The sequence below is a fragment of the Manis pentadactyla genome, chromosome 8 (assembly GCF_030020395.1).
Source record: "Manis pentadactyla isolate mManPen7 chromosome 8, mManPen7.hap1, whole genome shotgun sequence".
In the NCBI taxonomy this organism is placed as follows: domain Eukaryota; kingdom Metazoa; phylum Chordata; class Mammalia; order Pholidota; family Manidae; genus Manis; species Manis pentadactyla.
This window is the reverse complement of record NC_080026.1, coordinates 113524310-113541454: the sequence shown is the minus strand read 5'-3', so window position 1 is coordinate 113541454 and position 17145 is coordinate 113524310. Positions and strand designations below refer to the sequence as shown.

Sequence of the window (17145 nt, the reverse complement as noted above, 5' to 3'; positions counted from 1 at the left end):
CCTCTGACACAGTGTCTTCATCCCAAGGCTACAATGATCTGACGTGTTCCAACAAAGGGATATAGTTTCAAATATATAAGTACAGTAGTTTAAGTTCCTCTGAAGAGCTTTAACACAAAACAGGACTCCCAAATGAATACATTTTGTCTCAAGCTTGCTGACTCTGGTCCTGCAAGTTTGAGACAAAATGTGTTCATTTGGGAGTCCTATATTTTCCAATTTAAAACAAAATGACCAGTTTTTAGTCTGGTCTTTTTGTGTTTCTTCCCACAAAATAAGATAAATCTTTTCTCCATTGTATTACTGGAAAAAAGGTGAATTAGATTGCTTCATCAATCAAGTTAGGTACAAATACATCCCCAGATGCTCTGCTCTCCCACTGAGCTCTTCCCAAAGCCAGTCTGGCCAGGGCTGTAGTCGAGGCTGAAGCATCTGGGCCAAGAAAAACCTCACCACACTAATTGGAACTCAACGTGCTAAGTGCACGTTCTTCTCATGAAAGCAGGAGTCCAAGTCTCACAAGGCCCTGAGATACTTAAGAGGATTTGCCAAGCAAACCTTCCCAACACTGAAAAATGTTTATTAAGTAGCCAGTCTTTTTAGAGAGAGGGTTCTCACCAGAAGTAATCTTTGCCTTGTGGGTATGGGTATTTTGAAATCAACTTCATTTTTGGACCTATACCCTCAAGTCAATGTAGCAGAATTGTGGTAGGGAAGCTCACTCAGTCTAAGAATTACTGTCATGTCTTAGCCTACTGTTGGAGTACCTCACAGTCACTAATACCTTAACTGGAAAAGCACTTTGACAACAATTCTGGCAACTGATTTCCTCTTGCATGCTTAGGCCTTAAAACTATCTACCAGAGGAGATGGCCCACAGTAATTCCTTTGTTCTGGGACTTACCGAAGAGCACACATGTGAGGACCTTGGACGGATAATGAATCATACGAAGAAAGGAGAAGAGTTTATTAGCCATCCAGTATAATCCAACCTTTTGGCTTATCTCTTTGTTAAACTACCTTCAAAAAGTATAAAGTAAGTTCAGAAATAAACTCCAGGCTATGGAAGGTCATTCAGTTTCTCTACAAGACTGATCACTATCTGTATCCTCAGAATTGCTGAGTTGAGAAGAGGCACTGGGAGACAATTTCTTACAGGAAATAGAAACCCCAGACCTCAGTAAGGCTTAGAAATGAATGTGGGCACCCCACTGATGCAGAGGAAAAACTTAGGTAAATCCCGTCTGAGCAGGAGAAAAACCTCTATTTCCTGAGTTGAGCTCAGGGCTTATCTAGACAAAGTGAGGGAAGCAGGAAAAACTAGGCAAAGCAGCAGGGGAAATGATGTGCTGGAGAGAGTTCCTTCCCCGTCCTCGCTTGCTGCTTTCTGCTTTGCTTCTAAGGAAACCAGCTAGGCTCTCAAGAAGGTAACATTTTGCTGGAATACAGATCTACCGTGTTCTACTTTTAAGAAGTTGGGGGTATTGATTGGGAAGGTGGGAGTGGTGGCCAGGTCAGACAATGTCTCAAAGCCAATCTTAGTCTTCACAGAAATGTTTCTATCCACAGGACAAGTGTAAGTAAAATAGGCCACAATCAACATAGTTAAACAAAATAACAGAAAATAAGGGACCAGAAATCAAGATGCTTAATTCTCAAAGCATGAACCTCCTTGGAATATAAAATAGAGATATAAGAGTGGAGGAGAAAAATGATTCCAAAAAGATGTGGTCTAGGAATGGCTCACAGAGGGGCTGTGGACCTCAACTGAAATGCTGCAGGGTCTGGTCCTGTATGAGTGGGATACGCAAGAAGGAACAGAAGACAAAGTGGTGATAGAAGAGGACATGGACCTCACGGTGGATCAGGAAATGTGATACCCACTGAATCCTGAAGAGCATCTGAACATGACTCACCACTCATGCCTGGTATTTTTAACTTAAAGGTGAACCGTGCCTGCTGCAACCTTTCTCCTCAGCTTCAAATAGCAGAGGACTTACGGAGCCATTTTCATCTTCAAGAGCCAACCGAGAGGCTTGAATGAAGCCTTTGGTCTTGCCTAGGAAAAAAAGACATTTGGCCAGCTGACCTGTGTACAAGTGACTGAGCAGCAAATGTCTGGGAGCGATTCAGTGGTAGTACATTTCCTTACTGAGAATGAACTCATGCGGCACAGACCACGATCCTTGCAGAGGAGATCATGCCCCTGGAATTGGCTGTACCAGGCTGTAAACTGGAGGCACAGTGTGAGCACCCGCGTCTCTCTCAATGTAAGACTGTGTGGTGCATGTCAAAGGAGACGCCCTGCTTACTGCCATGCTGACAGCTAGTCCCAGATTTCCCACCAGTAAAGCCATGGAAGTAGGCAGGGGACCGAAGCTGGTGTTGCATAGGGGAAAGAGGGAACACACATCTGTTAGAAGGGTGAACAGAAAATCATCGTTTATCTAAATAGAATAGAAATGAACAAAAACCTTTTAAAACAATCACAAGATTTACAAATAAATTGGTACAAAATAAATAGGAGAGATTGCAAATCTACATCATCATTTGAATTATAAAATGCATTCATTATGACAGCTCATGAAACTTACACATGTCATTTGTGCTTATTTAGGTTTACGTACACAGCTCTGAATACTGTGTTCAGAAAACTGCTGAAAAGCATGAAATGTACACTATGATACAGTGAGTAAAGGCTAAGGAAGATGAAAATCAGACACAAAGCAGGATCTTGAGGGCCAAGGCAATGTTGGCACTGGGCCTCAGAACTAAGAAAAGGCATACTAGAAGCCCAGATAGGCAGGTGGCTTCCATGGTCCAGAGAGACGGATTCTGCAATCCAGGTGGGAATTAGAGGCCATTGCTATTGTGGAGCCACGCTGCCGACCTGGTTTGGGAGGGAGGGAGGCTCTGGTCTCACAGCTGTGCTGTACCATTATACAGAGAATACACCCAGTAATTCACTACGAAACCACCTCTAAAGTATTTCACAGAGGTACTTGAGAGGCCCTGCCACAAAGCAGGAGACCTGCCTCCATCCTCTTCCAAACAATGGTCCCAGGGAGTAGAGGCGGGTCCAATAAAAGGGAGGGGGATGCTAGGGCCAACATAAGAGCAGCAACCTGTTTTAAGACAAAAACAAAACTGCCTTCTCACCCACTTCAAGGGACAATAGAACCCTAGGCTCCATAGATGAGGGGCGCCAGAACAGATCTCATCTTAGTCATAGACAGTGTACTAACAGTAGAGGCATATGTACATAATAAATAATATAAAATAAAGCATATACATTTGTGGACTTAAAGGACTCCAGGAACAGAATGTCAAGGGACCGATACACTCCACCTTCACAGTAGACTTCAGATGCAGGAAGTAATGACTCCGAAGCTAGGCTTGGGACGCGGGACTGACAGTCCTGGGACCTTGTTCCTCCCCAGTCCCTTCTACTCTGGGAACCTATGACCATTTGTTTATACCCAGTGAGCCTGGGCCTCCAACAAAAAGGGCAGACACCCAAGCCCCACCAAGTCCATTTGATAGTTCTCTCTGGGGTGAGGCTGAAGAGAATTCTGGCCCCAAAAGAATCAATTCCCAAGTGAATCTATTTAGTCAGATGCGAGCACATACCAGAAGATACCAAGGGAGGCAAGACAACACTCCCATTCTTCCAATTTGTTCGTGTTAAATACCCAGTATTACAGCACAAAAATGTACTCAAGTCCTTTTTTATAGTATGTGTTGGATGTGTACATATAACCTTAGCATACAAACTACTAGAACGTTTTCATGTTGCTTCAAGTACAGCCTGGTATTTCCCATCAGAAGATACTTAAGACAATTCCAGTGAGATGATGTCAGCGACTCCAGCACATACACAAAGAGATCTTACTTGAGCTGAGCCAACCACAGAAGTCTAAGCAGCACAAAAGGTCCTTGGCCCAAGGTGGTAGGAGGAAAGCTGCTCCAGGCTCTGTGTTGCTATGAATTGCCACCTCCTCCTCCTGTCCTCAGGGCTGACCAGTGACTCCAGGTTCTCCCCACAGGGCAGAAGCAGACGGAAGAAAAGCCAGTGAGTAAGCACTCACTGCAGCAGAAAGCCTGCAACTGCTCAAGAATGAAGGCCACCATCAGCCTTGAGGGACAGTGATCCCAGCAAGCTCACGGGTGCACCACGCACCTGCAAAAGGAGGCAAATGGACCTCACCTGAATTCTTCACTCCCTCTCCTATCGGCCCACTTGAATACAAAAAAGTATGAAACGATAAAGATCTGCAAATGGCCCTGAGGTATAAAAATCCACTGAGTAGGTTGCTCATTGATAAATTTACATTGGAAAAGTTACTGAATCCCCAAATTGCTTTCATATTGAACTCTCTAAATCCCTCCTAATTCTGAGTTAACCTACAACTCACCCAGATAACCTTGCCAGACAGAAGCACCACTAGGCTGGAGTCCAGAGTGGAACAAAGCCGAACCCAGGGCAAGAGCCTGTGTCCCCAGTTAGAAAGTGAGCACTGGTACCTCAGAAGCCTCCACACCCTAAACTGGCAGCTCAGCCTGGGAGTTTTCCTTAACATCCTGCAAGAAAAATCTTTCTGGGATCAAAGCTGAGAGGGAAGTTTTCCCGGTGCCCATACCATCAGGGAGCTCGGGTTGGATCATGTGCACCAAGCAAACCCTCCCTGGCAGCTGCTTGCTTAGAATCCTAGGCAACAAGGCAGGCGCCTTCCTGTGCCAATCCAGGTGAGCCCTATGCCTAGGACCACTGCTGGGGAACACCAGAAGCCTCTTGGTCCCCGGCCCAGGAAAGGCAAAGATGGCCACAAAGCCTTGGCTGGCTTCCAGAAGATGATAGGATTGAGTTATGGTTTTGTTTCTGACCAGCTAGGACAAAGGCTCAATCAGTCAGGGCCTAGATCTGCTCCTCAAGCAGAGAATTTGGGGGCAGAAGTTCATGGCCTGTGCTTAGCCCAAATTCCTACTGCTTCATTTCCTAGGGAAAACAATTCTACTTGTATCTACCACTATTTTCCTAGATTTGGAAAAGCTGGTCCTTTAGTCATATGGTACTGGGGACAGCACAGGTAAATAGATTCACAGTTAATGTTCCATGTCAGAGTGAAGTTCTACATTCAACATTTGCACAAAAGTTCCTTGAAATAACATTTACAAAATGGCAAGATGCCCTACTACCTCCCATTTGGGGAAGTCAACCATGTCAGCATGGCCACTGAGTCCTCTTCTGGAAGTGAGGTGGGGAGGAAGGGAAGAACAGAGTTAAATGGGCTGTCCATTCAAATTCAGACATTTTCAGATTTTGTGAGAACCAAGGCTTAAGCTAGTTGATTAGCCCAAAACCCATGTACAAATCTTAGGAACCTGTTTCCCTAAGAGTTTAAATATATGATTTTGGACTTGCCTAATGAACATGGAACAGAGAGAAAGAGACCTTGTCAAGCAGTAGGGGAAAAGCCCCTGTCATTTATAAAGAGAAAGCAGACTGTCCCGGGAACATCTGGATACTGGAGATCCAGTTCTAGGTGGAAACTTTGGGATGCCAGAGTGGTTGCTTAAGAGCAGGAGGAGGCCCTGTCTGGTCCCCCAGAGCTGGGCTCACTGAAGCAGCCTCAGAGGCCACTCTGAGGACAGTGAGGCCCTGAGTCTGACAATGGGGGTTCCTGCAGAATTCAGGACCCCAGGACCTACGTCTGCCCCACAACCGACTCCCCCACTCACTTGCAAAGCAGAGAGGACAGTCCACCTGTAGTGCTAAGAATTGGCTAATGCACATCAATATCTCGGCTATTTCATGGCCTTTCTCAGCCTGACTTCCATTTACTTTATAGACATAAACTGTAGCCAAAATCATTCTGCTGCTGCCACAGAGAAGCAGTAAGCCGGCATTTCTCCTTCAACAGCCTGAAGTTTAGTTTCCAGCGGGAAAGTGTGGCCTGGAAGGAGAATCTGATTGTTCGGAGGTTGAAGGTTATTTGAAGAGTCTGGAGCTTCTCTGACAGATGTAACTACAGCCAAATTCAGCCCTCATTCCTTCAAGGACCAGACATTATTTTGGATTCCCTGCTGTTATAAAATAGTATGACTAACCAAAGGTAAAGAATGACTTGTAGCAAATAAATACAAACTTGGGAGGCTAGAATTTCATCTTCTTCGAGCCCCACCACAAAGCCAGCCTGCCAGCATCTTTAGAAAAAGGACTTTTCAAAAAGCCACCACACTGAATAGGTAAAGTATTGAGCAGTTAACTGTTTCTCCCTGAAGCCAAGGAGCCAGGAGCTGAACCCTCTCTCCACTCCCACAGAGCTTTAGGATTCATAAAGGATGGTGGGGCTGTGAAAAAGATCCAACACACTAACTCTCATTGCAGAGGCTTCTGCCAGTAGCAGGGCACGGGGAGGACTGTATGTGGAGAAGAGGTCAGCCGGAAAGGCCGACAGGGCCAAGGTCCTGCAGGCCAGAGCAGCCACAGCTTGGCAGGCCAGGCTCCACCAGGGAAGGCAAGTGCCATCAGGCCATCGTGGTTGGGGGAGAAGCCTCTCCCCCTGCAAGGCCCAGGGATTCACTCTGTTACAGGGCACACCCTCCACACAGTCCTAGTTCCCATCACACAGGGGTTGTGCCCAGGTAGATGCATCTTAAGAAAAAGACATTTTAACTTGAATGGATCTGTTTATAAAAGGGAATACTCACAGTGCAGGGTCCCACTAACACCATGCACCATGGTGGGGGGCTCCAACCCATGGCAGCAGGCCTCTCAGCCCCCTTAGGGGGCACCCCTGTGATCATCTACCAGGTGAGGCCAGGACTTCCCTCACCGAGGGGCATGGCACCTTCGGAGGAAGACACTCCAGGACCGACGACCCAGAGGAAATACTGTGCTGAGCACACAGGTGGTACCAGAGCCTGCAGACTGCTCCCTGGGGGCAAGGCCAGACTGCTGCCATTACTCCCCAGCCACAGCACCCAGCCTGGTGTGCACAGTGCTACCTTGATGAGGGAGAAGAAAGCCGTGGTTTGGCCCAAGGCTTCCCTTCATTCAGTGAGACCCAAAAGAGAGAGTATCTTCTTGGCTAGTGACAGGTTGCAATGTGGACCGACAATTCTATATGAAAACTGGTATGAATTCATTTCAGGGCACGAATGTTGCCAACAGAATGCACAGACCCCTTGGGCTGACACTTAACACACAGATAAGATGGTTAAGAGTTCACTCACTCAAGAAATACCTCCTGACATTAATTTCACTACATGTGATGAAACTGGTATTAAAATAAGACAGAGACACACATTAAATGGCCACAACACGCATTTGGTTTCTGAATCCCTGTTTGGAGCCAAGCTGACCCTGGCTGTACAGGCAGCCTCTGGCTTGAGCTGCATCTGAGGCGAGAGGCAGAGGTCCTCGAGTGGGGACACAGCCACTGCTGGGTCCCACAGACCCAAGGACAGGAGAAGAGGGACAGAGCTGGCTCCCTGGAAGAAGAGGCAGGGACTGCCAGTCCCAGAGTTACCTCCTTCAAACACATGGGTCTAGACATGCCTTCTAGGTGGAGCACAGAGCACAGCTGGAAGGGCCGGCTCCTCTGATAGCTACATACGGCTCGGTGGGCAGGGGAGGGGCCTGACCTCCACACCACGTGTTTACTCAAAAGCCCTGTGGAAGGTTTCCATTTGGCATTTGTGTAGCAGCATCTTGGGTTGGGTTAACAAGAACAAGGATGGGGAGGTGGGTGACAGTGCTCAGTAAGCTGGGGCGCTGGGGCTGGGGGGAGGCCTGGCTGCACCAGAGTCCCAGGCTGAAGGAATGTCGGGATGAAGTCACCTTGCCTCTTGCCAATGATAAACCAGGGGTTTTAAAGTCATTAACATTCATCTTGGTGATAAAAATTCCTTAGTGTGGGAGAAAAATCACATTCCAAGCAAATGTTAAACCTGTCTGAGGGAAAGGGACACGGCTAAACATTAACTTAAAACAATGAGCTCAGAGAGGCAACTGCAGGTCCCTGTGCAGGCTCCACCCCGCAGTGCCCACAGACTCACAGGTCTGCATCAGCCGGCTTGCTTCATTCATCCTTCAAGTTCAACAGTGACACCCCCTGGGGCACAGAGGAAGGGGGCCCCTCCTGGGAGGGCCAGGGAAGGTCACTGGAGGGGCAAATCCAGCCTATTACGGTCACCTCAGGGGGTCACAGCAGAGTTCAGACAGGACAACTTAAAACTCTGCTGTTTTAAGACTTTTAAAAGACACTTTTCGAAAACATTATCTCTTGAAAAAAAATAAATCGCAACAATTTTCAACTTCATGCAAATCAAGGGAGGAGGAGCATGAGTAATGCTAAAAGGTACAACTGAAAAAATAAACATGATTCTATTAGGGCAGAAGTTCGCCTCCAAAATCTCAAGCGCCACACCCTAGCTGTCGATTCCCTAGCTCCAGTCTCCATTCCTACCCTCACTGTCCTTCTCTGCTGTTTCCAGGAAGGGGACAAAGTCTTTGGTCTCAGGATGTTGCAGGATGCAGCGTGGCACACAAGCTCACACTAATGGGGTTCACGGTCAGATGGAGGCCGAGGCTGAGCACAGCCTGGCCCGGGGTCTCGGGAGTGGCCGGGGAGAGGGCCGACGGGGGGCCGCCCTAGATGGCGCCTTCGTTGTGCAGGCTGTGATTGGCCTTGTTGTGCGTCACACAGTTCTGTTCATTGAGCAGGTTGGCCGTCTCATCTGGCAAACCGTCGTGCAGGTCCGTAAGAGTCAATTCAATTTTAGTGTTTTCACTGTCTGAAGACTGAGGAGTTTTGTCCATCCGGGATGCCATCAAGGCATTTTGGTATTGCTGTCTTGAGATCTGGGGCCAGAAGATGGTACAGAAGATAAACCAAGATCATGCTTATTTTCTTAGGTTTTCTTGTCTCGACATCATATTACACATTAGATGCCCCAAAAAGCCCCTAGGAGTTTCTCTAGGAGAAAATTATCCTCTAGGACAAACTGAGCCACTTTTCAAAGTTCCAGTTGACTCTGGTGAACAAGTCAGTTTTTCTGATAGAAGCCATCTCCAAATTTTGTCTCAAAATTTCAGAGAGATTAGAAAATGGAGACAGGCTTCCAATGGCTAAAGCTGGCTTGTTCTCCAAAAAACATCTTTATTCTAGACTAAGAAAAGAAACCTATCTCCAGGGCAGAAGATAAGCAGAGGGTCCTTCCCACCCCATCCTGGCAAGTCTTCTCACTCTCCGATCTCAGCCCTTTGGTGCCAACTGGAGTCACTAGAGCTGTGAGCTCGTGAGCACGCATCGAAAAAGGTTTACTCTTTTTCTCACCATCTCCAGCCCTCATTCCCTGAAAAGCCACATGTGATTTGGCAATTCATTTGATAGAGCCACAGAGATAAACTGAGTCATGGGCACAGCATCTGGAGGCAGGGCCCGCCCGAAATAACTCAGGGCAGGCCCAGCGGCAGGGCTGCAGAGCCGAACCACTTGCTGTGCAAGTTGGCCGCCAACTGCCAGGTCCAGCCAAGCCCCTCTCTTCTCTCACCTTAACAAACTGAAGATCAGAAAGGGCTCGCACTGAGTAATCGGGGATGTAGACTTGGAGGAATGAAGAGCTGAGCTGATTACTGCTGCTCCCCAGCGTCGGCGTTACTGCGTCAATCCGGTCACTTCGACTGAGAGAGTCTGAGTGATTCAAGCCACATGGGCGTGGAGGGGACTTGTTTTCACCTGGAAAAGGAGAGAAAAGCCCAACAACACTTTAAGTGAGGTAGATACAACCAATAAAAGCTTTCTTTATTTTCCATATAATAAAAAAGTAATAATTAACAGACAGGCTCCATATACCAGCTGTAGGCCTGAACAGTCAGAGTGCCCTGCGACACACCCAGTGGCTTCCCGTCGGCAGCGAGTTCCCCTGAGTTCAGCTGCTATGGCCTCATTCACATGAACACAGTCCTTCCCAAGTCTCCAATAACAAAGCCCTGCGGCTGCTCCCTGATGTCAGGAGCACCACCAGGCACTAAGAAATGAACAGGCCAAAGGGGCACGAGGCCCACGGCACAGAAGCTACATGACACAAAACCTGGGCCGTGAGAAGGCAGCACTTCGTTACTTTACCGGAAGCAAAAGCAAAGGACTCCAGAATGTTCATAAATCAGTACGTGTTTTAAAGGGATTGAAATAGTTCTGTCTGCTCGTACCATACCCCCAGCCAAACCTATTATCTTTGTCTCTGATGCCATAAAATCCCCATCAGGCAGCCCAAGGACATCTCAGGACTTCAGGGGCTCTAGAACCACACAACAAACCCTTAAAGGCCTGAAGAAGTCACCTTGGGTGCTACTACGGGCTTCTTCAGGGACCTGGGGAGTACTCTCATTAAAACAAAGCGAAAGGAAATTCAGTTAAGTCCACCTGTTGTTGCTCCTAAAGGTAAATTCACGGTAGCTTCTAATATAAATTAAAAAGACAACCTACCCTCTCACCAGTGGTTCCTCCATACTTGTTTTTCCAGTCAAATCTATTCTACAAATATTAACTGGGCGCCCACATCAGACAGGTCCTAACTTGATTATGTCAGGGTCTAGGGGGGTCCAATTCCCCCAGCTGACCGGTGGCTCCTCTTTGCAATGTGGCCCTGACAGATGCTCCCACCGAAGAGCTGCCCTCACTAGACCTGCCCTTCAAACTGGAAAGTCTGTTATCGTGCCCACCAAAATCTGCCTTCCCAACTTCAGATACCTGTCTCCCCCGAGCTCTATCCTACTGGGCGACCGGCATTCCTCTGCCACTTGAAACAGCCCTTATAAGTTTGAAGAGAGTTTTGTTCTCAAGTTTCTTCTTCTCCAGGCTAACACTTCAGCCATTCTTCACCTCCCGTTTTACCAGCCCTCACCCATCCTGACCACCATCCCATTAGGTAAATGTCCCTCTTAAAATCTGACACCCAGAACAAAACATGGTGGGTGCTTGGGGAACCCCAAATGATGAGTTCACTCTCTCCTAAAATTTTCATGTCAGTAGCCAATTTTCCATTGTTAGTCAAAATTAAACTCAGAGAAACCATCCTCTTGTTGCTTCCACTTTTTCTAAGAGAACAAGGCAAATTAATAATTTATCGGGTGTTTTCTTTTAGCAGAATGGAACTTTGATCAGATGATCCAACTTTTCTAAGCATCAGAGTCCTAATCTATAAAAGGTAGAAAATAGTAGTACCCATTGTTCAAGAGGCTTGAAGAGGATTCAAAATGAGGTAATGCATAAGGTGCTTATTAGCATGGCATCTGACACCGATAAATACCTGATAAATGAGCCTGTTAACATCGCTATGTTCTTTCTTGTCAGCTTCACCCCGACCTCCTCACCATGCGCCCCCTCCATATTTGTGATGACTTCACCCAGGCTGACAGATGAAACAGTTCTTTGGAACAAGGGGATCCCACTGTATCCCTGGGCTTTAGCCCCAAATCATATCACCATTTCTACAAATACCTTCAAAATAGTGTTTACAGTTTATAAAAACAAAATATTTAAAGGGCACTTTGCTTATCAATCAGCCTCTGTGCATTGGCAGCTAGATGTCGGAGGCCTTAAATAGAATTTCTGAGTCTCCTGCTATTTCCTCCTGAGAAGGATTACAGTACAATTTCTCTGGTCTCCCAAGGTACCCAGACTCATAGTCAGCTTCCTCTCAACCCACTGCCATCTGTTTTTGTGAGATGGGCCCTCTCCTGTGCCAGGAACACCCTGCCTGGTGTCACAGCCACTTTCTGGGACGCCTCCTGCAGCTCCCCAGGGACCCGGCACACCTGGCCTTTCATCCACATGCAGTGAGGTGAGTGAGTATTCACACCAGGAGAGCAAAGACTGAGTGGCTGCTCCCACCTCCTCCCAGTTCCCGTCATGGTTTATTGCCTAAGTGTATGTGCCTAAGTTTTATGACAGTAACTATGAAAAAAACTTTTGATTTCAATTCATCTTGTGCCTCTCAAAATTGTTTCTTTCTGTTTTTTGTCTTGGCCTGTTTTACTCATTCTCCTTCAGAATCCTTTCTTTTTGCTAGTAAGCTAGAAAGATACAAGAAAGAAACAACTGTTCCAGCCTCTCCTTTGGAACAAGGCATCTTTTGGAAGAGGCTGGAAATCACAGGTTTAGTTCAATCCCCACTTATTACATATCATAATTATTGTAATGCCAGCATCCCCATGGTCTGGAAACACAAAATTCTTTTTTCTATTGCTGGACCAGGTGGAGTGGGCAGAGCTAAGAAATTCTAAGTTCTGTGGAAAAAGCAAAATACAAATGACATGTCCATGAGCTTTGTCCAAAAGTCACTTCACTTCAGTACCTGTGATATTTTAAATAGATAGCAGATGCTAGCAAATAAAGTGGGGAGAAATGCAAACCTATGCCCACGTACGTAAATAAATATTTATGTGCATATATGTATGTGTATACGTGCGTGTGCATGTATGTATATTCTGCCTGCTGGTCTGATTCATATAGCTCCGTAAATAACATTTTATCCCCAAACACCCCAAACATTTTAAGAGCAAAGATTTGAGGGAAGATTAACTTCTTTCGAAGATAAGTATTTCTTCCTTTATCAAATACCAGCTTTTTAGAGTTTTGCTAAAACTGGATTATGAAGCACAAATTTCATTAGATTTAAAAATATAAGCTGCATGGAACTAAATAAATACAGAAAAGTTGTATTACCAAATAGGAGAGCCCTGAATTTTAATTAAAGAAAGATTAAACCTTTGCCTTTCTTTTTAGCAGCTGGACATACTGGCCAGGCATGACCAGACTCTCCTGCAGGGCAACAACCAGTGGCTGGTTAGGAATGTGCACAGGGCTAATTTCAAAACAAAGAGGAGGCGACAGGCTAGGCAGGGCCACCTGACAGGGGGCAGAAATACGTGCACCCCATTTACATGGATGCTGGAAAAAGAACCGAAGAAACAGGAACATTGTGGGCCTCTGTGGGTGGGGTGCTTCTGTTCACTAAGAAAGGGTCACAGACCTGAGGCTTGTGGCTGAATGTGTGCTGTGGAAGTATCCTTGAGTTTTGAGGCCCTGAGGGCCCCTGCAAACTCCACACACCAGGACTTGGCTGAGGTCAGAGAAAGAACAAAAAGCGCACCCTTTTGCTGCTCTGAAAAATCTCAGGTGGGCAGGCAGGAGACCTGAGGATCCATGTCAATCATTTCCCCGTTTCCATTTCTCATCACTGTTCCCGTTCCAAGACTCACAGCCTTTTCCCACTGGCTGTGGGCTTATGCTTTCCTGGGTAACTCACTATGAAGTCATAGAAACGTGGGGTTTTAGAACTCAAAGAAAAACTGAAAACGGCCTTGACCACATCAAGTGGACAGGCCTGGGGCAGCTAGTCAAGGGAAACGACGAGAAGAATTATGAAAAGGAAACATGCAGAATTACCTGGAGAACCTGCTGCTAACAACTCTGTTCTGCTGACAACAAAGGTACGAGACAGGGACAAAGGAACTGAAAATGGAGAAAAACAGCGTGAGACCATATCAAAAGGCGAGAAAGGAGATCTCTGTAATCAAGGGACAGGAGTGGATAGATATCTCTTCTACCAATATAAGTATTCAATTCCAGAAATGCAAAAGCCTATGACATTATGCAAACAACAGGACAAACACTCCTTTGCAGGCAGAAGACTACAGGGAGGCTGAATGAGGAGAAATCCTATTCATATGCTTTTCTAACCCAGAAATCCTTTCGGCCATTAATATCCAATTATTGGGGTTTAAAGCTGCAAATGTGCTCTTCCTAAGGACACTTAGGTGGTAACCAGCCACACAAAAAGGGAGCTCGACTCAACCGCGGCAAGAGCGCGAGCCGAGGACCCCGTAACTCATGCGCCACACGGCTTCCGGTGCTTCTGAGGCAAGCGATTCTTCAATCATGTACATTCTTAATCAGTCTGACTGTCATTCTGACCTGATGCTCTGAATTGTTTTTGGAATACTCTGAAATTTCAAAGTATTAGAGGACAGAAAGTAAAGAATGAGACAACAGATTTCCTGGGAGTGGGAGACCAAAGCCGTCCTCACCGCCGGTAGGTACTCAGGCAGGGAGCTGCGGCTCCGTCTGCTGGAGAAGGCCGGTCAGCACTGCCCTCCTGTGCGGGAGTCGGATTTTCTGGAAAGGGTTTTTTTTTTAAATTGAAGTATAAGTGATATACAATTGGGTAAGTCCTGATAACTGATTACTGTAGGATTTTTCTGGGCAATCAACATTAAGAAATACAAGTATTATATTGAGGTTATTATACTAAATGTATCTCTCAATGAATATACAAAGTCCCAAATCCTAGTTGTAAAGTAGAATATTGTGCTTTGTAATAAATAAGATGTTATTAATGAAATTCCCTTCCTTCCCAGCATTTCCAAACCAGGTAAAGCCATTGCAGCCCCACAGGCGTTGTATATGGAAGGTCCACTCTTCAATTCCTTTGCAGAATGGGGCTTACCCTTACATGAGTCCATAGTTCAATATGAACTGGCTATTATCCAGGTTTTAGTAATCAATAAAAGTGTACACCTTACTCTTCTAGCTTTCTTTTCAAAGCCACCTTATGATTCTGATTCCACTAACCTGGGCTAATGTGAGATTGGTTGACAAACAGAAGTTACAATCTCCACACCTGTTACACCAACATTTCCTCTTGTGCTTTAAAGGTTACAAAGCACCTGTGTAAGTGTCATCATGTTCTATTCTTCTAACAAGAGCGTGTATATCCTTTTAATAATGAGGAAGCCAAGGGACTTTCTCAAAGTCAGGCAACCCCGGGCCTAGTTAAGAATCTCCCTCCCTGTCTCTGCACTAGCAGTGGGAACAGAAGATCACCTCCAAGTTTACAGCAGACGCCTACTAATTAAGTGGAGTTGGAGAGACCCCGTGTTCACTCTGGGTGTTAGCCAGCAGTTGACAATGGGGACCCTGGCTCATGTGACTCAAAGTCCCACACCAGGATAGTGAAGATGCATCTGGGGCAGGGAGGTTTAGAAATGTGAGAGAATCCTCGATTTCCCTGGCTTCCAACTGTAACATCTTTGGGTGCCTAAGACATAGTGCAGCGCCATACATGAGGCCCAACGTCACAAGAACAGACTGTCTGGAGGTATCCCTGCCCTTCTGAGACAGGTTTTGGTATGGGCTATTTTTAAGTTTGAGGTTTATAAAAGTCGTTCCCTAGCACAGCATGTTATTTGGTATTGTTGCCACAAGATGGCACTCCAGCACCTCTGTTTACCTGCCTGCCCTGTTCCAGCCAAGACAGCAAGCAAAGCAAAGAGGGACCATTCAAGTCCCATCCCAGAGGTCAGCCAGGGATCTGTGTCCACGTTCCTACAAGCAAGGACAGACACCACTTGATGGCATCTTGTGCTCAGAGCACTCAGCCAATACCCCATGGCACACCCACCCTTAGCTGGCTGACTCAACTGGCCAGCACTCTAGGTAAGAAGAGCTGCCTATAGGCAATAAATATATATATTGACAACCGCATGCATACTTGGGAAAATGCAAATTTAAAGGCCTCCAGAATAGTTGGCATTTAAAAGACTCAACAATATCAAACGGTGGATGTGGAGTAACTAACTGGGGCCCTCTGTCAGTACAGGTAGGAGTGTGTGAACTGCAATAGCCACTGGAAAACTCTTGAGCAGTAGCCATGACAGCTGAAGGCACCATGTACCCTAAGGACCCCACAGATCCACCCCAAAAGGAATGTACACGTGCTCGCAGCCACAGCATTCACAGTGGTCCCAAACGGCATCCCAGGGTCCGTCAGCAATGAAAAGATAAATGCACTGCTGTATATTCACACAGTGAAATAGAACACAGCAACAAGAAGGAGATGCATACACAACACAGATGAATGTGACAAGGAGAAGCCAGACTCGGTGTAACACATCCTGCGTGACTCATTTACGTAAAAGTCAAAGACAGGCAAAATTAGTCTACACATAGAAGTCCTGACAGTGGTTACTTTTGGGGGATAGTGACTGAAAGGGAGTGTGGTGGCAGGGGTTCTGGGATGGTTTGTGATGTTCCCGCTCTTGATCTGGGTACTGGTTTGCATTGGAGTGCTCAGTTTGTGAAAATTCATGGAGGCATATATACTTATGATTTGTGCAGGGATTTTTGCATACATACTTCAATAAAAAGTTCAGGAAGTAAATAAATAGGGTTAGCTGGCAGATACAGAAAGAAAGATGACAGTAAAAGGGCATTATTTCCTAAAACATAGCCCTGCCCTAAGAGGCTGAGAAGGAAACTCACCTGGAGAGGCTGTAAGGGCCATTACACCATAGTAAGAAAAAGCACTGGCTTCAAACTTCATACCTTCTTTCCCAGCTTCTACTTCCACTTTCCCCTATGAAAAGACAAGGGGAGCATTTTCAGTCCAGTTACATGAACCTATTTGTAAGCTCTGTGCAAGATCCGGTCCTCCTACAGATATTTGTCTAAATTCCTTTCCCAACAATCCCCAGGAAGCAAAGTTTCAGATAACCTATCTCACTTAGAAGAAAGAGTTAATTCATCTTAAATACAAAAATTGGATTTAGCTAGAGAGGCAGAGATGACAGAGCTGTGATGTAAAATTCTGGCGAGTCTGCTCAGTACTTTCCCAGCAACTTTAGTTACAGTTCCTCAGCCCTCCTAGTCAGAAAATGATGGTGCTCTTGCTCCACCAGTGGGACCAACACTGAGAAGATGCTCAGTGGTGGTCACCCTGGCTGTCCTTCAGGCATCTGAGCTGGAGCAGAGTCGGGGCAAATGTGGCTTGTGGCCATGGAATAGAGAGGGCTCAGCAGGCTCCCAGGGGCAGAGCCGACTCTCGTCTTGCTAGCACGGCGTCCTGACCATGCAGCAGACAGTGCCCCGGACCCTCCAGGGGCAATGTGACACCGTGGTGCTTTCTCCTCTCTTGGAAAAGCACCTTAAGAAATCTCCTTCTATCCAATGAAACCTTTCCTAAGGTTTTCCCTTTTCTCCCCTCTTCTAACTTGTCTACAACTTTTCCTTCACTCAGCACTTCCTCTGGGACAGACAGATTCTGCCTTGTTCATTCTGCCACCTTCAGGTCCACTAT

At 46.3% G+C, this 17145-nt stretch overlaps 1 protein-coding gene across 3 annotated transcripts in view; it reads right to left on the bottom strand.

Annotated features, from left to right (window-relative positions):
• Positions 1-212: 212 nt before the first annotated feature.
• Positions 213-17145, bottom strand: part of CNNM2 (cyclin and CBS domain divalent metal cation transport mediator 2) — a 151786-nt gene continuing 134853 nt past the window's right edge. The window contains exons 5-8 of one of the 3 annotated variants that reach the window (XM_036898859.2): positions 16332-16425; positions 13458-13523; positions 9559-9743; positions 213-8866 (exon numbers count right to left, since the gene is read on the bottom strand). In XM_036898859.2, coding sequence (XP_036754754.1) covers positions 8657-8866; positions 9559-9743; positions 13458-13523; positions 16332-16425 — 555 coding nt within the window. In that variant the 3' untranslated portion in view covers positions 213-8656. Of the gene's footprint in view, positions 8867-9558; positions 9744-13457; positions 13524-15340; positions 15396-16331; positions 16426-17145 lie in introns of those variants that run through there. The other 2 variants (XM_036898861.2, XM_057506266.1) reach the window with 2 other exon arrangements.